The sequence below is a fragment of the Vigna radiata genome, chromosome 3 (genome assembly GCF_000741045.1).
Source record: "Vigna radiata var. radiata cultivar VC1973A chromosome 3, Vradiata_ver6, whole genome shotgun sequence".
In the NCBI taxonomy this organism is placed as follows: domain Eukaryota; kingdom Viridiplantae; phylum Streptophyta; class Magnoliopsida; order Fabales; family Fabaceae; genus Vigna; species Vigna radiata.
Window position 1 is genome coordinate 4,483,144 of NC_028353.1, and position 23,921 is coordinate 4,507,064.

General features: G+C 33.0%; 4 protein-coding genes across 6 annotated transcripts; 2 read left to right on the forward strand and 2 right to left on the reverse strand.

Annotated features, from left to right (window-relative positions):
- Positions 1–167: 167 nt before the first annotated feature.
- Positions 168–9,155, reverse strand: LOC106757623 (pentatricopeptide repeat-containing protein At5g02830, chloroplastic). Of its 2 annotated transcripts, XM_014640338.2 has the most exons (12): positions 8,479–9,153; positions 7,288–7,375; positions 6,871–7,075; positions 5,406–5,513; positions 4,850–5,014; positions 4,138–4,713; positions 3,391–3,456; positions 3,179–3,259; positions 2,782–2,879; positions 1,499–1,709; positions 801–861; positions 168–667 (listed from the first exon to the last, which is right to left on the reverse strand). In XM_014640338.2, exons 1-12 carry the CDS (start codon positions 8,924–8,926, stop codon positions 339–341), a joined length of 2,436 nt encoding a protein of 811 aa, XP_014495824.1. In that variant the 5' UTR covers positions 8,927–9,153; the 3' UTR covers positions 168–338. The 2 variants fall into 2 exon arrangements, with proteins under 2 accessions (XP_014495824.1, XP_022634908.1); XM_022779187.1 differs by lacking the exons at positions 168–667; positions 801–861 and adding an exon at positions 872–1,152 and having other exon boundaries at positions 8,479–9,155.
- A 2,345-nt stretch (positions 9,156–11,500) lies between these two features.
- On the reverse strand, positions 11,501–12,803 carry LOC106757319. Its single transcript, XM_014639960.2, has 2 exons — positions 12,517–12,803; positions 11,501–12,031 (listed from the first exon to the last, which is right to left on the reverse strand). Exons 1-2 carry the CDS (start codon positions 12,647–12,649, stop codon positions 11,760–11,762), a joined length of 405 nt encoding a protein of 134 aa, XP_014495446.1. The 5' UTR covers positions 12,650–12,803; the 3' UTR covers positions 11,501–11,759.
- Positions 12,804–14,370: 1,567 nt separating this feature from the next.
- LOC106757230 (protein REVEILLE 8) lies at positions 14,371–17,494 on the forward strand. Of its 2 annotated transcripts, none has more exons than XM_014639856.2 (9): positions 14,371–15,163; positions 15,397–15,454; positions 15,553–15,676; positions 15,763–15,894; positions 16,013–16,138; positions 16,240–16,340; positions 16,582–16,641; positions 16,812–16,924; positions 17,005–17,494. In XM_014639856.2, exons 1-8 carry the CDS (start codon positions 15,036–15,038, stop codon positions 16,914–16,916), a joined length of 834 nt encoding a protein of 277 aa, XP_014495342.1. In that variant the 5' UTR covers positions 14,371–15,035; the 3' UTR covers positions 16,917–16,924; positions 17,005–17,494. The 2 variants fall into 2 exon arrangements, with proteins under 2 accessions (XP_014495342.1, XP_014495340.1); XM_014639854.2 differs by having other exon boundaries at positions 14,372–15,163; positions 16,231–16,340.
- Positions 17,495–18,969: 1,475 nt separating this feature from the next.
- Positions 18,970–20,772, forward strand: LOC106756665 (60S ribosomal protein L4-like). Its single transcript, XM_014639174.2, has 2 exons — positions 18,970–20,129; positions 20,429–20,772. Exons 1-2 carry the CDS (start codon positions 19,035–19,037, stop codon positions 20,540–20,542), a joined length of 1,209 nt encoding a protein of 402 aa, XP_014494660.1. The 5' UTR covers positions 18,970–19,034; the 3' UTR covers positions 20,543–20,772.
- The last annotated feature ends 3,149 nt before the right edge of the window (positions 20,773–23,921 follow it).

The window sequence follows — 23,921 nt, forward strand, 5'->3', positions numbered from 1 at the left end:
AAACGTAGGAGCCGGTGCTAATTTTAACACGTTCTAGAACAATATTTCTTTTTCTTTAATTCCTTGAGTTTCTCTTAAACTTATAATGCTGAATTGAAGTATCAGTATTGCAACTTAGGATGACAGGAATAACCGGAGAGGAACATTGAGAATAGCTAATTACACGATTTGATTAGACGGCACTTGGTATCATTCATTATTTTACAGCTATTTTGATTACAGATACATGGGAAGCTATAACCACATACATTATATACAAAGTTGGGAGGGGGAAAATGGCACATCTTATCTACTATTTGTACAAAATTCCTGTAAGTTGTAATGGAACTATCCAATGCTTACTTCCTGTGCAACCAACTGTATAATGATTTTCTGGTGACCTTCAACCTCACTAGAATTCCAGGTCTCCTGGTCTGAAACCCCGTTAATGTGGGTAATGCATCCTCTCCTGGTAGTGCTCCTATTTTGAGATTTGCAAAGTTGGGGTGCTTTAACTTTGGTGTGTCACTTAGTGCTAATCTGGTTCTGGCAGAAAAAACTTCTAGCCCCAATTCGTTTCTAAGAAGTTTTATTATTGCCTCTTGCACTTCTAATATGCGTTTATTTGGATTTTCGTCTACTTTAGTAGCTCCTATGACGATCAAGATATCATCATTTATTGAATGTCCTGCGTCCACAAATGTTAGCTATAAGTTATATTTATATATATATATAGATATTTTTTTTGGTGTTTCCACCCGTTTCCTTTCAAAGTTCATATGAAGACGAATACTTATATGGCTAAAATTTCACATTCATACCTAAACTGTAATTCTCTTTGATCATCCGAAGAACTGCAAGAACAACCAAACGAGCTTCAACCTGTTCACAACGTTGGTTTCATCACAAAAAGACTTCTAAGAATTTTCCAGATCAAATGTAACTAACAAAATATTGCTTGTTTTATAAATTTGAGAGTAGTAACAGAAACTCAAGAAACAACAAGGAAGTAAATGAAATTATGCAATCTGGAATTTAAAAAAGAAAAAAAAAATCTAGGTAAAGTTGGGAACAAACTTTACCTTTTGGTCCCTGCACATAAAAATCAGTCATTTAGTCTGCATGCATACTTTTTTTAATCTCTTTTAGTCCTGTGACTTTAAACCGTGGGAACTAAAAGAAATTAAAAATTACATGTATAAGGATTAAAATAGTATTTGTTGGGATTAAAATGGAAAATTTTTAAGCACAGAGATCAAAACGTAAAATCTTATAACAAAAAGGATTAAATGAGTAATTAAACCTACATTCTATTATTGACTGAAATTCATATAAGGCTCACTAGATCATGATTCATGAGTTCCAATCGCAATTTAGTGGGACTCACATGAAATTCACACGATACTTAAGTGCATGTTGAAAAGATAGTTCGCTAGCATTTCTACAAACAAATGTCTTTCAACCGTGCTAGAGTTGAGACAGTTTCATGACAAATATTAACTGAGGAATTTATAGGCACCTTTGTGAGACCTTGAACATCAATTGATAGGATGTCAGCTACCCTCTTTAGCAGGTGAGCAGCAATTTTTTCAAGAAGTAGACTTTGGGATCTCTCTAATTCAGATTTATTGCTGAAAGAAAATTCTCCTTGCATCTCTCTGTTATCTTGTATCACTCCTTCACACCATTCCTCAATCAATTCTTCCAGATAGCAGTCATTGGGTTTATACCTGCAATACATAAGTTATTTAGTTTGCAACTGAAGCGATGTTGGTGTCAAAGGATATTCTGGTCATTCCCTTCAAAGTACAAGATAGTCCTGGATCACATCCTTCTGTTCAATCCTTTGTGTGCTACAACGTTTGGGAACTCGTTATATTGTATACCAGGAGGACAATGGAAGTAAAGAATTAGAATCAGAATTCCCTCTTCTTCCTTGGACAATGAGGGATTCCAGTTCCTTTTCAATTCAAGGATACCAAAGAGGATCATGGTTTCAGTAAAGCATATCATCTCATCTTCAATTTGGGTCACGCCAAACTCAATAAAAAAACTAATTTATGAGATGAAGGTTGTCCTAGTTTTTATAAGGCTCTACTTTGATAATATTTACAGTGGATGTACTAAACACATTTCTTATGCATAATATTGGACATCTGAAGCATGAAGCTTGCATGACCATTTTTTATATTGAATTGGGAAAGCTGTGAGGCCAGGCAGGCTTTTGGACAGGCGAAGATGGCCCAGTATCATGTCTATGATAGGGGGCTCTGGTTCCATCTTGAATTTGAAGTGAACCTAATGTAAACCCAAAAGCTAGCACATTAGATGGGGGTTTCCTGAGCCTTTATAAGCTCTAGTTTGCTATACATATGTAATTGATTTGGGATCTGAACTTCCCATAATCAAACTTTTAGCACCAATTCACTATGGGAGAAATTATAACCAAGCAAACAACAACTGATAAAATCAATCAGGGTGTAACAGAAAAGAAACAATATTGAATAGGATCACTCATACCAAAGTTAACATTATGAATGTAGCATCAGCAGTAGACTACTTTATGCATGCAATTAAGAGCATATAGAGCTTGAAATAACATAAACCTTGCTGGGCATAGGTAATTCAGAATTATGCTTGAAATTTGAAACCATTGAGAAGTGATCTCACAAACATCCAAATGTGTTAAAAAAGTTATGAACATATCATTTAAAATGGAACAGACAAGGTCTACATGGATACACATAACTTAGAAAAGATAAATTGTCCAACTTATCTCTGACATGAGTACAGCTAACATACCCTGCCTTTCGCATATCCTGGTATATAGCCAAGCATTGTTGCACCTCATGTAGGGAGCCATATTTACTGCGGGCCTTCAGAAGTGTGTTGTATGTTATCTGAGAGGTAATTAACAAAATCAATATGGATAAGATGAAAAAGATGAAGCATACTATGTTAATTTTTCCCTAGATCACAAGAAAGTTTTCATTTCCATTATTCTCAGAAATTTACTGTATTATACATTGTCCGTCATTTCCTTTTCTGTGAGTAGATATTTCAACCATTCTACTTATATTTTAGTTGGCTTTTATGGATGTAGAATAGCCGCCTTATCCAAGTTGCATTGAGTTCATCAATAGGGCTATCCAAATTTACTATTTTGTGAATATAACAACTAAAGTCACTGGGCACTTACCAAATTTGGTCGTATCTGGTAGCTTTTCATTTCTTCATATAATGCTAATGCTTGCATAAAATTCTTACTTTCAACACAAACCTGTGAACCAAAAGGCAAAATTCCCTTGTGTCAAAGACCATATAATTTTAACATAGTAAAAAATGTCCCTTGAAGTGTACAGGTAATTTCATAAAATAAAATGTGTTCATTTGGACAGAATAATTTTTTACCTTAATGGCTGTCGTATATGCAATAACATCAGGTTTAATTCCAGCATCAGCCATGTTCTTCAAAATCTGCATGGGAAACATGGTCATCTCATCAGAGAACTAAATGCATGACCATGATATGAATAAGCTAAGAACAACAATATTTACTCTCGGCACATCAATATTCAGGCAGACTATTATTTCATAGTAATTATTTGAAGTATACTGTTTATGGAATATGACATTATGACTTCACGGTAATAACAACATCGACAACAAAGCTTTATCTCACTAGGGGAGGTCAGCTGGAATATGATTTCATGGTAAGTGTCCAAGAATGGTCCCATAATCACTTTCCATGGTTACAATTGAAACATGACAATTTTGAATTTCCTCTATCGTCTATCTTGCAGCTACAATTTTGCCTTGTAAATATTATACTTGTTAACATTTTGGAGAAGAGTTTTCCTATTACCTGCTCTATTCTATGCCTCAGTAGTTTTAAGTACATAATCTCTTGGCTAAGCTGATTTATCAAGCTAAAAAATTGAACTAATCGATCATATTAAGATTAACAAATACTTTGAAGTTGTTCTTTTAGTTCAAGTGATCCATAAAAAATTACAAATATGATAAGAAACACATGGCATTCCCTGTGGCAGTGTTACCAAAACATCAATCCTGATACACTTTGACTAAAAAGGTTTCCAAAAAAATTATGCAAAATAGATGCAAATATATAATACTTTAGATTAATTATAGTTTTACCTCAATGGCACCCTCCACGTTTGCTGATGCTCCACAGATATCTATCAAAATTGACCAGCTAATTTGATTAGGGGAAAGGCCTACTGTTTCCATCTCTTTGATTAATGCTTTTGCATGGTAATAATCAGTACCACAGGCCTTCAGTAAAATATTGTATGTTGTTGTAGTTGGTGTGAAAGGGAACCTCTCAGCAAAATTCAAGATGTGTGAATTAGAAATGCCATTTGGCATAGTAGTAACATTATGCACAAGTCCCTGCCCTATATTGTTGTTGCAGTCTTCACCAAATGACCTTGACATCTTGTTTCCCTTCCAAGAATTGAAAAAGCGAAAAGCCCTGTCATATTGGCAAGCTTCAACACAGGCATTTAAAATTATGTTGAAACACTGAGTATTAGGCTCGCAGCCAGCCAAAAGCATTTCTTCAAATAACTGAATTGCCTGCTCTACGAGCCCTGTATGTGCACAGGCATTGATTAATGATGACCATGCGACAATATTAAGAGAAACACCAGCAGAAAGCATGTCTTGCTTGATTGTTAGAGCCATCTGCCATAACCTCGCATCTGCGAAGACCTGAAATTGGTGTGGGAGATGTCAAATATACTATTTTTGTTACATAGTTCTTCACTGAAAAGAGGTGAACGAGAAGGTTGTAGATTCCATGCAATATCAATGAAATTATGGTGATGTTGAGTCTACAATAACATACCTTTATAATTGTGCTGTAGGTAAAGACATCTAATTTTAGCTGTCCCACTGATTCCAAATGCTTAAGTTCCCTATAGATGTCTTGAGCCAGATCAACTCTTCCCGCAACACAGCATGCTTTCAGTAGGATGTTATAAGATGTCATATCTGGTTTTAAACCAAGATTCTGGATTTGTAGAAGGAATTTAGCCAATATGCAGTATTTGCTCAGATGAAGAAAAACTTTAATGCTCCTGCCAACTCTTGGCATGACAATAAAAGCATATGTTGTCAATTAATATATAAAGTTATGCAGAAGAAATCTAATTAGTCTTCTTTTCTCATTTTTAAGGGATATCAAAAGAAAATAATATAGACATAATTCATTCGATGTTATCCAACACATTAAAAATTATTGTGAGAAAACAAGAATTGTAAAGACAAGTGAAGTTTTCATTCAAAATAATATATGCATGGCTGCATATCTCTGTTCTGGAGTTCTGCCTTTTTCTTCTTTGTGTGTTCACATGTGTGTATATGTGCATATGACAACTATATTCGAGGGGAACAAGGGTTACCTGCATATTTTGATATAGATTTAATGTGTAGCTAAGATCATGAGCATTCACATTCATGAGGCTGTTGAAAACGTATATATTTGGAGTTATCTTCTGATTAAGCAAATCCTGCACCAGAAATTGTGTAAGTGTATGCTATAATATACATCAGAGAAGTGAATAAATATTACAAAAACTTGTATTGAGCTTGTAAGCCAACATCATAACCACTAGCTCAGTATTAATCTATCAGAACAGTCATATTTTATTTTGAAATTCTAGGAGAGTGCCATTTTAGGAAACATGTGAAACCAAAATTACTGAGTATGCCAAAACATAACCAAAAATTAATTACAGTTTCTGTATCCCTAGCCTGAGGACATCATCTCTTTCCCATGCATATCTCCTTTTGACAAATATAGGTGACGTGAAGAGAAATATAAAATTTAAAACTAGATAGACCGTCCCCATATTATCAAGAGCACAGCATAACTACACACGGTTCATGAAGGCATGTAGTTCATCCTTTTATAAATTACTACCCCTTTAAAGGGAACTAAGTACTTTATTTGTTGTGCAGTTAAAGAGAACCAAGTACTTTATTCGTTGTGCAAAGAATTCAATATGGTGTGCACAGCTTCGGAGAGAATTCAATTACTATGGACTATCCTATAAAATTCATTATGCTATTGTAAACAATAGTGCGGCAAATTCACTTTATATGGTAAAGGCTTAGTCAATGAATCCAAATTAAGTTCACATAAATATAGAATATGATTTTATCTCTATATGCTGACATAAGTTTGAGATGTTCAATGAACATTTTTCAAAATATTAGCTCTATCCTTTTTCTAGTAGTTATGATTGTATATGAAAGGAACTTGGGTATTATGGAGTGCCTAAGTCCATCATTGAGTAGAATGGAATGCTCAATGGAGTATTTAAATGTTGGTTTCCCCTCTTAATAGTTAGTTTTTGAGGGTAGTATCCCCCATAATACTTATCACGATAGTACTAGTTTGTTAATGAACAATGGCGACCCTCAAGTCATCTCTTCTCATTTCCCATGCAACAGGACTCTTGTGCTTGAATGCTTTCCTTTACTGCTTCATATTCAACTAAACCTTTGTGATTAACATTTGAGTAGGAATCAATAAAATAATCCTTACTATGTAAGACATTTGTGCTAAAAGATTTACTATTTATCTGGGCTACAATCTCACAACCAATTAATTCTTCTAAAACCTTTTAATTTAAAATGTCAATTAATCCAATGCAGTGATCATAACCACTAATAGCATAGCTCTACATTTAACAGGAACAGGAGCAAAAGAGCGCATAAACATGGGGGTTGTAGCTTGTAAGTAACTGGCACTGTATCATAAGTGCTACACCTAGGAGAATAAATTACTAATGCAGAACTCAAAGTTTTGAATTGCTTTAAGACAAGTTGAAGTGAGTCAATGTAAACTGCCACAGAAAATACCTCATATATGTACCTAGATTTCATGTAATCACGACATAGACCACAAGCATCAATTATTGCCCGGTATATGTACATATTGGGAGTATCCACATGTTTCTTCGATAGCTCATATGTTTTCAAAGCAGAAATCAAATCCCTCCTTTTGCCAAATTCTGATATAATACTGCAGAACAATATCTGTGCATGGGGAAGAAGACATGCATACCTGAAAGAAATGATAATATCATTCTTATCATAGGGAAAGTCGACATATATCGACATATATTGAATTCACTTGTTTAGATTAGAAGATATAAATTAAAAATTAACTTCAAAAAAGTATAAACAGATATTAAAAATCAAAGACAACACATTCAAATGCAATCAAAATGCTCTAGAAATTGAAACAGTGTCTTTTACAACAATATAAAATCATACCTAACAGCTAGAATTGGGTTCCGACTAAGAACACAGCGTTTAATTACGTCAGACGGCTGAACAAGTCCCCTGATTGATATCTTGAAACCTGAAAGAAAGAATTAATGAATTTTATTCATCACAAGTCACAACAATTCAATCATTAGGAAGCTGCTCTAATATTCTCTCCCCTGAAAAAGGAGTTCACTCAGTTTATATTGATCTATTGCCACTAGTTGTAGTATTACTACTGGTGCTGGCAGTAGTAGTTCTAAAACTACGGTTTTTTTTATAGACAATGTTAGTTGTTAGTATTTGTTAGTGGACAGAGTTCAACCTACAACTTCTCACACCTTCCCTTTCAAACCTACCAAACCAATTTTATATCTCCACATTGTTAATAGAGAAGTTGAACTCACAACCTCCCCCACCCTCCCTTCCAACTTTACCACTAAGTCATCTTATATCCCAGTGCTAAAACTATGGTGGTGGGACTACAATATACACTTAATTGATACTAATTTTCTGTATCTCTTTTACTTAGATCATATCATATATCATATCTACATCTCTCTCCCTTCTATTTCTATCTCGCTAAGTGTCTCATAGCGTTCATACACAATTTTTCATTACTCGATGAATGCACAGCATAAATGCTAGATTTATACATGCAAAAAAAAAAAAAAAAAGTAAACACCCACTAGAGTTGATTCCTAATAAGAATATATTAACATTTAATTACAACTGTTAAATAAAAAACATGTTTATTGATCTTTAATTCACATTAAATTAATTTTAAAAAATTAAGTATACTACATTTCTTAGAATAACTATATATATGTGTGTCTATACAGAGATATTTTTTTCGCGCAATGTAAGAATTCAGAAATAAATTACACAACTAATAAAAATTATGCTAATTAAGATTGCAGGAAAATTATTACTTTTTATATATTAACCAAAAGCGATACTAGTAGAGACAACTCCATTCAGAAGCCAATGATCAAACGTCAATCCTTAGTCAAAGCACACAAGTCTCAAATTACTTATGTCAACTACTTTAGGGTGATTATCATAATAGTGGACAAGTTTACCATGAACAAAAATTTGCATGTGTACGTCTAAGGATAGATTATATAACATTATGAGGTGGATCTACACTACTTAGAAAAGGATGCAAAATAAAAAGAAAATGGAGCCAAAAATAATTACGTGTGAGAATCTCCATTAGTTCAACAGCCTCCTCAATTTGGCCGCACGTGACCAAACGGCAACACTCCTTCGCAATGGCATCAATCGAAGAGCCATTAAGATGAGAAGCTAGAGAAACTGCGCGATCCTGCACTCTGTTGAGAGTGTGAACAACACTCCTTACCTTGTTCCCTCGAATTCCTAACAGAACCATCTTGGCCAGAACCTCAGCATCGACCCCAGAATCAATGGCATCCTCATCGAACACTTCAAATTCCTCAACGAGCTTGGAATCGGCGCTGAGAGAGAGGGGGGCTTGGAGGGCGCATGAAATGTTCCAAGAGGAATAGAAAGGAGCGAGCTTTGGAATAGACTGTTTAATGGAGAAACGATAGGGTGCTGCAGAAGAAGAAGAAGAAGAAGGAAAAGGGGTTGTGACAGAAGAGCCAAGGATCACGAAATCTCTCATTCTTGGTGATGATGTTGTGATTCTTGGCCAACCGTTTGGTTTGTTAGGAAACTCTGATGGAAGGGTTTATATGGGTTTTGGAATTTGGATTGGATTGAATTTTAAAGGAGCATGTTTTTTCAACATTATCGTACCCACAAATTCCGTTTCCCTTCACGCAACTCATATTATTATTTTGCCTTCTTCTTCACTTTTCTGTAGAAAATATCTAGCAATAGCATCTGCCTGATCGACATTGACAAGTTCCTTTTAAACGCAGATTTTATTATTTGGTTTTTTCTGGACAGACAGATTTTTTTTATTTGTTTAGAATTTATTTAAGATGATAAAATCAAGTGACACAAGTAGAATAACAAAACTTACAAAATTGTATTGTTTTTAATAAATTTTAATTAATAATAAATAATGCAAATGGTATTCAACATTGATCTTCAAAAATTAGCACGTGCTCCAATTTCAGTTAGACAATTAAATTAACTTAGTATAACTGAAATTGAAAAAAAAAATGATAGTATATTTTAAGTAATTAAAGTCTGAGGTCATTTTTTATTTATAACTAGATTAGAAATTGCAAATATATTGAGACTGTTAGTAGAAATTAAAACTAGTTTAAATATTTCAACTGAAATTCAAACATACACTTAGTACTGTATTTTAGATAATTTTAGTTAGTTCTCACTTTGAATATATATTGCATAAAAAATTAGGTATGTAATTTCATTTAAAAACTGATTTATTACATTAATAGAATGATACGATTTTAATAAAACTTTAAAATATGAATAATAATCTAATGTTATCTTTATCCTTCAATTTATGTTCCAGCCTAAAATGTTTTCATAAGCAATTTATATATAAGTTAGGACCCCTGAAGGAAAATTAAACTTTTGTTTGAAGAAATTTGAGGATCAAATTTGGTTTTTGAACTTTCAACGCGACACCCACATATAATAAAGATTTGGGTTAAATATGTTTTTAGTCCCTATACTTTGGGTCAATTTTGGTTTTAGTCCCTCTTTCAAACTAAGCTACAATTTAGTCCTTCAACTTTAGAAAAATCTGGTTTTAGTCCTTTTTATCAAATTTTTTTAACTTTATTTGCTGTTTCAAGCACGTTTCATTATAGCATTTGGATTGTTTACACTGTTTGACACATTTTTGCTTCAATGTTAACTGAGAAACGCGTTTGAAACAACAAATAAAGTTAAAAAAATTTGGTAAAAAGGATTAAAACCAGAGTTTTCTAAAGTTGAAGGACTAAATTGTACCTTAGTTTAAAAGAGGACTAAAACCAAAATCGTCCCAAAGTATAGGAACTCAACACATATTTAACCCTAAATATTTTTATCATTACAATTACTGCATTTTAAGAACTTTTTTCTTCACTTGATTTATATAAGTTTTTGGTTTTCTTTACATGTCTTCGACTATTATAATTTTTTACTTTTTGGTTAAATTTAATATGTTAAATATAGAATTATAATTTAATTTAACTTAGATATTTACACCCAACAAATACTTCAGTTTCACTCTTGTCGTTTATCATTTACAAAATGTAATTCATATTAAAACTTACATCTGTTTTTATTTTTGTTAAATTAAATTTGATACAAAAAGCATATGAAATGAGACAATAAATTTAATGCATTTATAAATAAATAAATAATACTACACCACTGTATTTTTTGAATCCTGGACCATCACCTCTTTGAACTAGATCTAGGACTTAATCCCAAGAGTGAAGAAAACGTGTGGTATATTGTTTATTTACAAAATCATATATATATATATATATATATATATATATATATATATATATATATATATATATATATAAATAAATGTAGTAGCTAATGCCCCTATTATAAACCTATGTGACTTCATAAATCATCTCCATCTACAAAGAGGAAACCATAATATTAATACAAGTTTTGTTTTGCACACAGAGGAAAAAAAGTTAGAAGAAATGTTATCTAGATGAAGTTTTGTATTTTTATTAAAAAGCTTAATACTGCTTTTGGTCCCTAATTTGGAAGGGTTTGTTCAATATGGTCCTACCTTTTTTTTTTATAACAATTGATCACACCTTTTGATAAAACAGTTCAATTGAGTCCTTTTTGTTCATAGTGGTCCCATATTCAAGTTTAAATTGTTTATTATAGTCCTTATATATGATGATGACATGATTTTTAACATAACATTATGTCAGTACCGTTAAAATAACATTTGGATGGATGAATGCATGAAAGAACTTATTGACGTCGTAACCGTTAGAAAATTGACGTCATAAACAAAAAGGAGTCAATTGAACAATTTTTTCAAAAAATGGGATCAATTGTTAGTAAAAGAAAAGGTAGGACCATATTGAACAAAACCTCCCAAACTAGGACCAAAAGTGGTATTAAGAATTATTAAAATGGGAGCTTCAATAATTAATCTTTTGACAGTTAACCTAAAATTACAGTCCTAAGTAAAGTCAAGCATCTATAAGAGTCTACTTAATTATGTTTATATTTGTTTAAAATATTTGGGTGTGTGAAAAATCATTTATCTTATAATTTATTATTCCATCCAAGTCCAACATTTATCTTGTCTTCACTTTCAAGAATTTTTTCATACAAAAAAAAAGAAGTAATGTGATCATTTTGTTCCATATCCATATCTCACTTCTGCATGTAGGAAAACCATCTAAAAATAGATTAACCATGAAAAGCCAATGACAAATCGGAGGAAGTAAATTGTTTGAAGTGGTTGAAGCAACAACAGCAGAGAAGGAAAGGGAGAAGCATCAACTTGAATCGAAAAGGATTTACATTTTCTGTGAAAGAAAACTTCATTTGATTGGTATTGGTGCAAGAATGGTGTACAATAAAAGAAAAGTGACAATAATAATTGCACCCCCTAGAGTGAAAGTGGGACTATTCCAGAACATGAGGTTTGATCTTTCTGTTCTCTTAATAGGATCAACCTCCTCAGAAAGAGGGTATTCTGAACGCCTTGGATTCCAACTCACATACTTATCTGAAAATTTGGAGAAGGCTTTATTGCCCCCTTGCTTCTTCAATTTTGACCATGCCTTGTCCCAGTCTGTTGTAGATTTATCACCTGACACATTCAACCATAACCAACAATTACAATAACTTGCAGTGACTTCTGCACTTTGTTTAATGGATTCAATACTTCTGGAAACAAACAAGTTCAAGAGTAAAAGTTTGATTATATATATATTCTTCTATTTCCTTTCTTTGTAATGCAGACAAATTCTCATTGCACTAAATCCTGGCTAATTATCAGAGAAATGAAAACAACAACGATTGAAATCCAGATCATTTTTGTTTGTACAGAAACTGACGAGACAAATCTTTTAGGTAATCTATGAATGTTTTTAACCTAAAACTAACATATCGTCACTTTTATGTTAGTAATTTTGATCTAATTTTAGCTTCAGATTAAAAAAATCATACATTGAACTTCTCTTACAACTACTTATTTGTGCCAATTTTGCTCTTAAAATACTATCATACATGTTCATCATCACTATAATTAGGGGAAAATGGAAAAATGGTGATTGTAGAAGAATAACTGCATACCCTTATTATTGTTATCGTCTTTGGGTTGAGATTCCTTGGAACAGAGAAGCTTGAAAGGTTGGTATCGTGAAGAAGAGAAACGATGCGATATGAAAGGTGGTAACGAAAGATGTGAATAAACGTCCATTTGCATGCAATTGAATTTCAATTTGAATTCCAAAATTGTTCAGGTGGAAGCCAGGAAGAAGGATCATCACCTGTTTCTTATCCTTTCCTTTGGATCTCCAAATTCATCACCTCCTCACAATTGGTCTTCCTTTTTTGTCCCTCGACCTCCACAAACTTCGTCTGTAAATTTTATTTTTTTATAATATAAGTTGTAATTTTCAATATCGATATTTTAGTTTATTTAATTGAACATTTATAACTGTTTATATTAATAGAATGAATAATTGAAAATTTTAATAAAATAACCTTTTGAGATGGTTACAAACATTATATGATAGTCTTTCTCAAACAATTATACAATATATTAATTCTCCTATTGTTCATGGTATACAAGACCTCTCCTATTACATTTTGTAATATTTATTTTCTCACTCTATTTCATTTTTGTTTATATAAATCTTTTAATTATTTATTCTATTAATATAATTAACTATATAAATGATTCAATTAAAATATTAAAAAAAATTAAAAAGCACAATATTATTACAATGAAATATATTTATTGAAATTATTCAGTTAAATAAATTTTAATTGTCTTAAATAAAAATAATAAATAATAAATTAAATTAAATTCACTTAGACCACAAAAGAAAAAGTCTCTTTAATAACTCTTTTTTGATAACGCATACGTAGTAGTCTATGATTCGTCCGTTTTAAATATTTTTTTAAATATAAATTTAAACAAATCAGTAAAATAATGACAAATATCCTGTTATTAAAAAAATATTAAAAAAGAATTATCAAAATATCATTGTCGGAAAAAAAATAGAATGAACTTGGTGGAAGTGAAGGATGGGACTCCTCACACACGATGGAGGTGCATGGAGTGTGAGGGAAACCTGAAATAAAATTAGGATTTAAATTGTTTTTCAATAATGTCATTTCACCAAGACTATGTAGGTGCAGAAAGAAAACATGATGGTGCGTGAAGAAATTCTCCCCTCGAGTCATAATCTTTCATGCTATAATCTTTTACACTATAACACAAAAGAGTCCCCTGGCCTATAATCTTTTAGACTATAAGACTAAAAAAAGATTAAAAATTGATAATAGTCCATGTTCTTGAGATTATTCTTCCATTAAACGACTATAATTGACAAGTCTCTTTTCCAAAACTTCACATACTTTATAATGGCGTGATTATCCTAGCAATAACTTATTGAGTTGTCAAATTTACTTCATTTTCTTCTTCTCATAACATTTTCCTTCTAGTTGCTCTCCTTCCTTAAAAGTATGTCTTCTATAAAAAGAAAAGGTGTAACACATGACTAATTTTACGTATCCACGTTAAACCAATAAGATTATTCTCGTATAAATATTCCGTATTTATTATCTAAATTCACTATATTTATAAAAAAAAAAATCTTTTAATATTATTAAAAGTAATTTAAATATGGAGAACATCATCATTCACTCCCTAAATATATATTAATATCAGATAGAGATAAGGTGGAGCACCACCCCAGAATCCATCTAATGATAGTTTTTGAGACTTGGCAAAGGTTAAAAAAGGGCCTAAAACCAGATGTACATCGTTAACAAAGTTACTAATGAAACCCTCCGAATTATGAAGAACATGTTTTTATACAAAAGCCAATCTTGCGGGATATTAAAAGAAAATATCCTCTTGTAGTTCTGGGGTGGAGGTGGAGCAAATGAAATGAATAATAATAGGTTTTGGCGCGCCTTGTACCCAACTAAAAAGAGAAGCAGCAGTGGCACATGATTTGTATTAGGTCGTTTTCTTTCACTGTCATTTCCTCCTGTTCACAAAAACATTGCCCCCTCTCATGTCCCTTCAACTTCTTTCTTTATACCAATCTTCTCTTTAATCTTCGTTCTTTATCTATCTAATGTACTATCCACAATCTACTTACGCCGCCAAACTATTCCACACCATATAACCCTCTTTCATATCCTCATTTTTTCTTTCACAACATTCTAACTTTTACTAGGAAGCTGTTTATGTTTTTGTTAAGTGATAATCTAGGATACTTTAAAGTAGCAATTTTGCTTTTCGTTTGGTTTGGTGGTACTGACCTAACATTTACAACTATGCACCTCACTTAACCACACAATCCATCCCTTCATTTTTCTCTCTTTCTCTTCTTAGTCCATAAAGTTGGATAGTTTTATACTCTATTATAGCTATATACCACATTATCTAACACCGAAAAGGATTGGATATTTCAAGCATAAAGTTTAAAAGAATATGCATTAATTGGTAGTATGGTTACAATGACTAGTTAGGCAAAACAACATTTAGTGAAATGAAGTATGATAATATATCTCTCTTTTTGTTATATTTAATTTGTCACACTAACTATAGTAACAGTTGAAGTTGTCAACCAATGGCAATGGCGCCCTCAACTCCCTCTAGCGGCTCTGGCAAGAAGGTTAGAAAGCCTTATACTATCACCAAGTCTAGGGAGAGCTGGTCTGAGGAGGAGCATGACAAGTTTCTTGAAGCTCTTCAACTGTCAGTTCTTATTCTTAACCATAATGCTGCTTCACTTCACAATTTATTTCCTTATCAGTACTCTAGATTGAGTTATTTTTATTATTTTCAACTTCTGGGTAGAAAAGGTGCATAACTCAACAAATTCTTCGGTCGTTCTGCTGGTTCAGTTCTTTTTTGGTTTTTGAGAGAAGTATCAAACACAATCTGCTATTGAATTACTGACCTTTTCCTTTATATTTTTGGCCGTTCAGATTTGACAGAGATTGGAAGAAAATTGAGGACTTTGTTGGTTCAAAGACAGTTATTCAGGTTAGGAAGCAGTTCTTCAGCTATGTTTTCATGATTTATGTATTCTGCTATGCTATTATATGTATGTATCTCTCTGTCTCACCATGAGTTTTCTTCAGATTAGAAGTCATGCCCAGAAGTACTTTTTGAAAGTTCAGAAGAACGGGACAGTAGCACATGTTCCTCCTCCTCGTCCTAAGCGTAAAGCTGCTCATCCTTACCCACAAAAGGAATCCAAAAATGGTTTGCTTCTATTTCATACTATGATGTTCTGTTTTTTAAAAGCACAACATGCACGTTCCTGACATACTGCTTTCTGGGTTTTGCAGTTCTGGTGCCATTACCAGCTTCCCTGGCATATGTTTCTCCCACGTGGGATGAAAATTTCTTGCTCATGAATTCTGGATCCAACAGATCACTGCCCTATCTGGATGAACTCACCAATCTTCATGGAGATGAAGGCATGCGCGTTTCTTTTTATTCTTTCATATTTTTGGTTCGATTGTTCTGTTTGAGATGAAGATGTACTAAATTGAACTTTCCACCACTTGTTTATGTTATATGACGTCACTGATTCAGCTGATATTGGATCAAAGGGGGTAACAATAATTGGCAACAGCTGCGTTAGTGATGTTGGGAATTCTACTACAAAGTTGTCTGCTACTGAGATACCAAAACAAGGGAAACAGACTCAGGTGCTTCATGGTAATGATCTTACATGTATATGTTAATCATAATATGCTTGCATGGTGAAATTAATAACTGGTGGTGATTCTCATTTTGGCCAAATTTCGTAGGTTTACCAGATTTTGCTGAAGTTTATAGCTTCATTGGAAGTATTTTTGATCCAGACACAAAAGGCCATGTCCAGAAGCTGAAGGAAATGGATCCTATAAATTTTGAAACTGTGAGTACAATGAAACTTTTCGTAAGGCTTTGTTGTCACATATAAGGCTTGTTTCCTGCATAATCGGTAATCTTCGTTAACATTATAAGGCATGTAAAAAGATTTGTTAAAATAATTAGAGTTACTGTCCTTGAGCTTTGCATAAGGTTGCTTTTTATTATCTCTTTTAGTTGCGATGTAGCAGAGCATTATTCTTTTTCTCTGTGACTAAGAATTGGTTTACATATTTGGTGCTCCGCAGGTTTTGTTGCTGATGAAAAATCTCACTCTCAACTTGTCTAGTCCTGACTTTGTGCCCGTTGTAAGTTTCAAATTCAAATAAATCTCAGTCATGTATATCTATCTGCGCTATTTGTGCCCATTCAATGAATATATTTAGTCCAAATTAATATAAGGAGATCAAATTTCTTGATCGTTTTGACGATTATAGAATGGTAGAGTATACAAGTTCATTTTCATTGTTTTGTACAGAGGAATGCCATGTCATCATACGATGCCAACACGGCATTACGGCAGGAATTGATGTCAAGAAATAGACAAAGGATCTATAATGTCAAACAGCTCAACAAACATTAATTGAACAAGTGCGTGTTTTTTCCCCTGATGTTATGTAGCTTTCCTTTTGTTTTTCATATCCCTTGGATAGTAACATCTCCTACTACAGTGATCGAATTTGAATGGAAGACTGAAGTTTTTCTCAACCAGCAGCAATGCATTCACTCATTGCGAAGCTTGTCAATGCAACAAAACCATCATCGGCCTTTGTAACCACAGCCAGGAGAGTGAATGTTAGAAATGCTACCAAAACCAAAAAGATATGGAGGTGCACAGTGTTGCAGTGATTATATTTCCATTGTTTAATAATATTCAGCTATTCAAAATAGAGACATAACTATTTAACATGATTATGCAGTAGAAAGTAGATCACTAAGCTTTTCTAGTTAAATAAACAGTTTACTGCATGACAATGCATATGGAGGGAGAGAGTTGAAGAAAAATGACTTTGCTGTCATTTTGTCTACTTTTGTATCAGTAGAAATTTGCATAAAGGTACTTTGACTAATTCCTACTGTAATAACTTGTCACCATAACATTGTGTTTGTTGGGGCAATGTACGAGAAAGGGATACAAAACATTGATATGGTTTTAATCTACCCATCTGTGTAGAAATGTAAAAATATTTTTCAACAATACTACTCACACATTAAATTTGATTGATGGGGGGTTTTGGAAGTTCTATATAAAATCAATTTAAAATATATAAACAAATATAAATTTTAACTTACAAGTTTTATAAAATAAAATTAAACATAAAATCTACTTTTTAATCATAAAAAACTCTCCGAACACAATTACGTTGGTTGTGTGTAGGATAATTATATTTTAAACCAATTATTCTTTACATTATTTTTTATTAGAAATACAAAAATTAACTTTTGTTAAAATTATTTTATCTTATTAAAATGGTCAAATATTAAATAATCTTTTTGATTGATTTCGTTTAATATCTACCTAATTTTTTTGAATTATGGTGGACACTTTAAAGTTATAGGGTAGTAATTTATTCATTGCATTGCATGGAATGGTGTTGTGATATATATACATGTGTTTATATAAGAGAAAACACTAATTTGTTCAACAATCATTGATATTTAATCCTAATCAATTAAGTCTCCCCCACATAATGAATTATACCAAACTTTTTTTAGCTCTCTGAGTATATATGTTGTGAGTATTATTTAATATATGAAAAGGAGAAGGAGATCAACATTGGAAAATAGATGAAAGGTGCAGAACAACAAACTTTTAGCAAAAAAGAAGGGTTGAAGTGAGAAGTACATAGTCATATTTATAATTATTATCATTTTCATACCACTAATAAATAACCCCAATTATAGTTTATTTACTGGGTCGTAACTAGTTATGGAGTCCACCTTGTATTTTTTATTTTCAAATATATTTTAAGCATAACAGGTGAATAAGGTAATGATAATATTTTTTATTTTCATCACTCTATCCAAACTTTTTTGTTGGAGGAAATTGTAGATATTAAAAAAAGTTTAATGGAGTACGTAAGAAGAAGAATAAGCCCAATTAGCACAAACATACGGAAATTTCGTTCTGCAACCTTATACTTTTCACAGACATCCTATATAAGTGATAAAAAGACCAAATAATTCTTAATTATATATATATATATATATATATATATATATATATAATCAAATAATATGTTAAGTCATGTGGTTGAATAAGACTTATTTAGTTTTATTAATTTAAAATGTTTAGGTAATATTTTAAGATATATTTTGTAATTTAAAAGTCGAATTTGACTTTTATACTATAATCGAAAATGATATTTTCACTTGGAGAAGAAAGTTTATTTAAAGTTTTGAATTACTTAATTTAGAAGGTCTTTCTTTTGAATGTAAAAATCCGCTAATTAACATTACCTCAAATCTAGCAACCCAAAGCAGTGAACATTACTTAATTTGGAATTTTCAAATTTAAAAAGGTGTAAATGGAAATTATGAGGGTGAAAGAAATGACCCAAACATATTCCCAAGTGGACGGGCCTCAGCTGGGCCGAGCAAAAAAGGGCCCCTGTATAGATATATAATCACCGATTTATTTTCTGCTGTTTTCTGCTGACAGTACCCTAAACCCTAGTTTTGCGAAAACCAACCTTCACCAATGGCGGCAGCAGCAGCAAGGCCTCTCGTCTCCGTTCAAACCCTAGAAGGCGATGCAGCCCCCGCCGTCCCTCTTCCTGATGTCATGAAGGCTCCCATTCGCCCCGACATTGTTAATTTCGTCCACTCCAATATTTCTCGCAACAGCCGCCAGCCCTACGCGGTGAGCAAGCGCGCCGGCCACCAGACCTCCGCCGAGTCATGGGGAACGGGCCGTGCCGTGTCGCGTATCCCTCGCGTCCCCGGCGGCGGCACGCACCGTGCTGGCCAGGCCGCCTTCGGTAACATGTGCCGCGGCGGTCGTATGTTCGCACCGACCAAGATCTGGCGCCGCTGGCACCGCAAGATCAACGTTCAGCAGAAACGCCACGCCGTGGTCTCTGCCATCGCCGCCTCCGCGATCCCCTCCCTTGTCCAGGCCCGCGGCCACCGCATCGAGTCTGTCCCTGAGCTTCCCCTCGTCGTCAGCGACAGCATCGAGAGCGTGGAGAAGTCCAAAGAAGCTGTGAAAATTCTTCAGAAGATCGGTGCGTTCCCCGACGCGGAGAAGGCGAAACTGAGTCACGGAATTCGTCCCGGTAAGGGAAAGATGAGGAACCGTAGGTACATTTCACGCAAGGGTCCTCTTATCGTTTATGGATCTGAAGGTGCTAAAGTTGTCAAAGCGTTCAGGAACATTCCTGGCGTCGAGTTGGCAAATGTGGACAGGCTTAACCTTCTGAAGCTTGCACCCGGTGGCCACCTTGGGAGGTTTATTATTTGGACCAAGTCTGCGTTTGAGAAATTGGACTCCATTTATGGATCCTTCGACAAGGTCTCCGAGAAGAAAAAGGGCTACCTGCTTCCCCGCCCCAAGATGGTTAACTCGGACTTGGCCCGCATCATTAATTCCGATGAAGTTCAGTCCGTGGTGAGGCCCATCAATAAGGAGGTTAAGCGCGCCACTCTGAAGAAGAACCCTCTGAAGAACCTCAATGTCATGTTGAAGCTGAATCCCTATGCTAAGACTGCTAAAAGGATGGCTCTTCTCGCTGAGAAGCAGCGTCTTGTTGCTAAGAAAGAAAAGCTTGATCAGAAACGCAACATTGTTTCCAAGGTTAGTGATTTTATGATTTCCCAATTGAACCTGTTTCTGCTGAATGTTAACTTTTATCAAATGAATGTGCATTGTTGTGATTGTTATTGCGGTATGCGTTTAACTGTCAATGGAAAGCATATTCTTGGTTTATTTAGAAACTGAATTCGCATGCTGTGTGGCTCTGTAGTTATGTGCTGTTTGTGAGTTTTGTATGTTTTATTTGGAGGGTTTTGTTTACTTTTTTTTAGGTTTATCATTTAAACATTAGAAATTGTTGTTGCTTTAAAATGACATTGGTTTTCATATTTCATCTTTAGGAGGAGGCTTCTGCTATCAGAGCTGCTGGAAAAGCGTGGTATCAAACAATGGTGTCAGACTCTGATTATACAGAATTTGACAACTTTTCTAAGTGGTTGGGCGTGTCCCAGTGAACTCTTTTGAATTTTGATTAGTTCTTGTTTTGTTATTTTCTTTAGATTACATTTACAGTTTTGATACGGTAGTTATCTCGCCCGAGTAAAAGTTATTTCTCTGATGCTGTTTAAAACAAGTATGGTTTGCTCATTTTCAATGTTCTTTGCGGCAATGTAATTGATATTTAGCATCTGGATTGATGTCCTTATCCTTTTCAAATCATGTTTGAAATCCCATTTTTCTACTAGTTGACTACTTGTCGTTAGGACTTCTTTGTGAAAAAACTAATTTGAAAAGATTTTATCCAGCCGAGGATATCTCAATGGACTGAGAATCTTCAAATTATTTCATCTACAGATGATAGAAAATAGAGATTAAAATATTGAATGGAACAAGAGTCATCTTACTTTGAATCCAACTCCTTTTAAGTTGAGATAAATGATGTTAATATCTACCAAAAAAGTATAGTTAATGTTGTAGTCACATATAGGAGGGGCAATATACATAGAAAATGGATTTGTAGAAATATGTAGACATGTTGATCAGGTTAGAATATAGTAATTTGCATAATCTGAAAACCCCATCGCTTCAACGGCTGATGGTTTTCCTCTACCAATTTGCTTGGTAGGGTTTCCCATTCCCAATTCTAAAATCTCCACCATGTTCATAACCTTCAGCTCCAACTCTTTGAAAACAATACTGTTTCGTTTCACTCCCACAAAGAAGTTCATTCTTACCGTGATACAAAATAGGCCAATACAAAAGTTACATGCATCTTACCCATTTAAACTTGCACGGAAGCATTGTATCACTTCAACTTTGTCATTTACGAGTTCAATTTTGTCAATCTAGATAGCATAATTTTATTTATAAAGGAGGGAGTATTGTGAGTTTAGTATGCACAGATCTAGTCCGCTTTGGAAAAGCTGTAAGACATCCCTAATAATTATTGGAAGAGTATTACGTTGATCTCTGGGAAGAGCTTGAAAAAATTGTTGCAATATAACTTACCAAAATGTCTCGTTGTATATATATCTGACATCTAAGTTCATAGAAGCAATAGATGTTTAATTAAGCGCTTGTCTCTATGTATTTTAAAAATTAAAAGGTATAATTATAATATAAATTAAAAAAAAAAACAAAAACTATATTGAGTGTTTTGTACATAAGTCCTCACCATTTTTTGTCAATGGCATCCATAGATGACTTAGTTTAAGGGGCTTCTTCCTGCACCCACGTTCAATTATAATCCTACATTATATATATATATATATAATTAATTAGATATATAATAATTATTGTTTACCCACCTGTATTTACGCTGTATTTACGTTGTCGTTGCTATATTTGCTTCTTCCGGTATCCTAAGTCATTCTCACGAAACACACTCTTTAACAACATTTTCCTTTAAAGTTCTTCATTTTCCTTTAAACGATATTCTTCTTCTTTAACGGATTTCATTTTTAATGAATTTTAACTTCATTTGTTTTGGTTTAAGTAAAAATATATGTATTTACTTCATTCTTTTCTATTTATACTATTTTTTTCGAGTTTTATTGGTCAAAATTGACCGAATTTCATAATTATTTTTTATTTTTCAATTTTTGTCCATGAATTAGATTTTGAAAATAGTTTTATAGAAATGGTCATCAAATTTCAAAATTTAATGAATAACGTTGAATTTGAAAATTTTAACAAATTTTAAAATTTAGTTTAGAACTAGAGTTTCCTAAATTTCAAAATTCAATTTTTTTTATTTCTTGGGTTTTGAATCTGATTTTGAGGTCTCTTAGGTTCTAAAATCTAATTTTGTAGTCTCTCGGTTTTTAAATTCAATTTTGGAGTGTCTTAAATTTTGAAATTTATTGTAATTCCTCATATTACAAAATCTAATTTTAGAGTGTTTCAAATTTCAAAATCTATTTTTTATTTCATATCTGATTTTGTTATTTTTTTAATTTTAGTTATTTGGTGTTCTGTTTTATGAATTGAAAAAAAAATATCAATCATAAGCAAAGAAAAATTCATCTACTTTAATGACTTAGTTTTTCAACCATGCAAATGCTAAGAAGTGTCACATAAACCTTCAAAATATCTATCTACTCCATCTTCGTATTTAACAAGATATTCATCTTCTTGTTTAACTCAACTCGTTACACAGAGGCACCATGTGTTCTCGTTATTTGTGTAAGAAACAAATTCAAAACACATTAAAAACAACATACCAAATAATTGAACTTAAAAACAGAAAAAAAAAAAAAAAAGCACAACACGACAAAGTCAAAAGGTCAAAGGGTATTTATGAGTTTTGGAAAATTTTGGGAGTGTAGGAAATAAAATGTAGGATGCAGGAAGAAAGCCCCTATTTGTTAGGCCCAAAAGGGTTGTGAAGCTTCCTTCCCTAATGAGTTAGTTGCATGAAGATTCATGTTGATGGTGCATTTGCCAGTTCCAATCCTTAGTTGATTTTACGTTTTTTCTTTCTCCATTAAACATCACTTTGCAATGTTGTTATATATCAAAACTACTATTAATGAAATAAACTTAACAAATATCTACATTAATAAAATAAAATATACAATTTCAGAATAAATTAGTTTGAAAAATAAAATGATTTTTAATATGTAAAATGCGTGCGTAATTTATTGGTAAAGAGTTGAAGATTATTATATGAATTCGTGATATTATCATCATTAATCTTAAACATAATATAAATTTTTGGATAAAAGATGGTTAAAAATTTAAAATGGGCAAGGTGTCTTACCTTGGTTAAAATCGAGTAAATGTAAGAAGAATAACTTACGTTCATCAAGGTGTTCAGTCTTGCATGTGATTGTCATTGTTGTTTAATAACTTGTTTCATTCAGTGATATGAATATCCTATGTATGAATAATGGGTATATATTTTCGTAAAGTATTACGTTCCAATTGGTATGAAAGAGAATTCCTAAGAGGAATGTCTTAGTGAATGGTTATCAAGGTGGTGGTAAAAGTATGAATATGGACAGTGAAATCCACAGCATTAATTCTGACATTCTAATGATTAACAACTCTCAAGTAGAGATGTGTAAGTCATGTCATGAGAATAGTAGGAGGTCCTAGCCTAGGGGGGTCCTACGGTGAGTTATAGCGGGCTAACCTCGTGCGACAACTGATGGGTTTCCAGTTATTACAACCACGAGTGCACGAACGACCAAAACTACAGGAAGGTCAAAGTAAAGTGGCCGGTCAAAATGTGCTTATCTGTTTTGTATGTGTATGAGTGTATTATATGTTTGTTTGAATTGTATGATCACATGATTATTAAATTGCACTAGGTTACCTTTCTTTTCCGTTTTGCCATGTTTACCCGTTCGGTTTATCCTTTGCGATGATCATCTTGTGAGTGTGAGCAGA

Bases quoted from the DNA above. Each gene is read 5' to 3' on its own strand.
- LOC106757230 (XM_014639854.2), top strand. From the start codon at position 15,036: ATGGCAATGGCGCCCTCAACTCCCTCTAGCGGCTCTGGCAAGAAGGTT. The intron at 15,164-15,396 runs GTCAGTTCTTAT...TTGGCCGTTCAG, and splicing joins TTTCTTGAAGCTCTTCAACT to ATTTGACAGAGATTGGAAGA. The intron at 16,139-16,230 runs GTAATGATCTTA...CAAATTTCGTAG, and splicing joins ACAGACTCAGGTGCTTCATG to GTTTACCAGATTTTGCTGAA.
- LOC106757319 (XM_014639960.2), bottom strand. From the start codon at position 12,649: ATGCAAATGGACGTTTATTCACATCTTTCGTTACCACCTTTCATATCG. The intron at 12,032-12,516 runs GTATGCAGTTAT...TGAATGTGTCAG, and splicing joins AGACGATAACAATAATAAGG to GTGATAAATCTACAACAGAC.
- LOC106757623 (XM_014640338.2), bottom strand. From the start codon at position 8,926: ATGAGAGATTTCGTGATCCTTGGCTCTTCTGTCACAACCCCTTTTCCT. The intron at 5,015-5,405 runs GTAACCCTTGTT...CTACAAATCCAG, and splicing joins ATCTATATCAAAATATGCAG to AATCTTGGTTTAAAACCAGA. The intron at 3,457-4,137 runs GTAAAACTATAA...TTTCCCATGCAG, and splicing joins ACGTGGAGGGTGCCATTGAG to ATTTTGAAGAACATGGCTGA.
- LOC106756665 (XM_014639174.2), top strand. From the start codon at position 19,035: ATGGCGGCAGCAGCAGCAAGGCCTCTCGTCTCCGTTCAAACCCTAGAA. The intron at 20,130-20,428 runs GTTAGTGATTTT...TTTCATCTTTAG, and splicing joins AACGCAACATTGTTTCCAAG to GAGGAGGCTTCTGCTATCAG.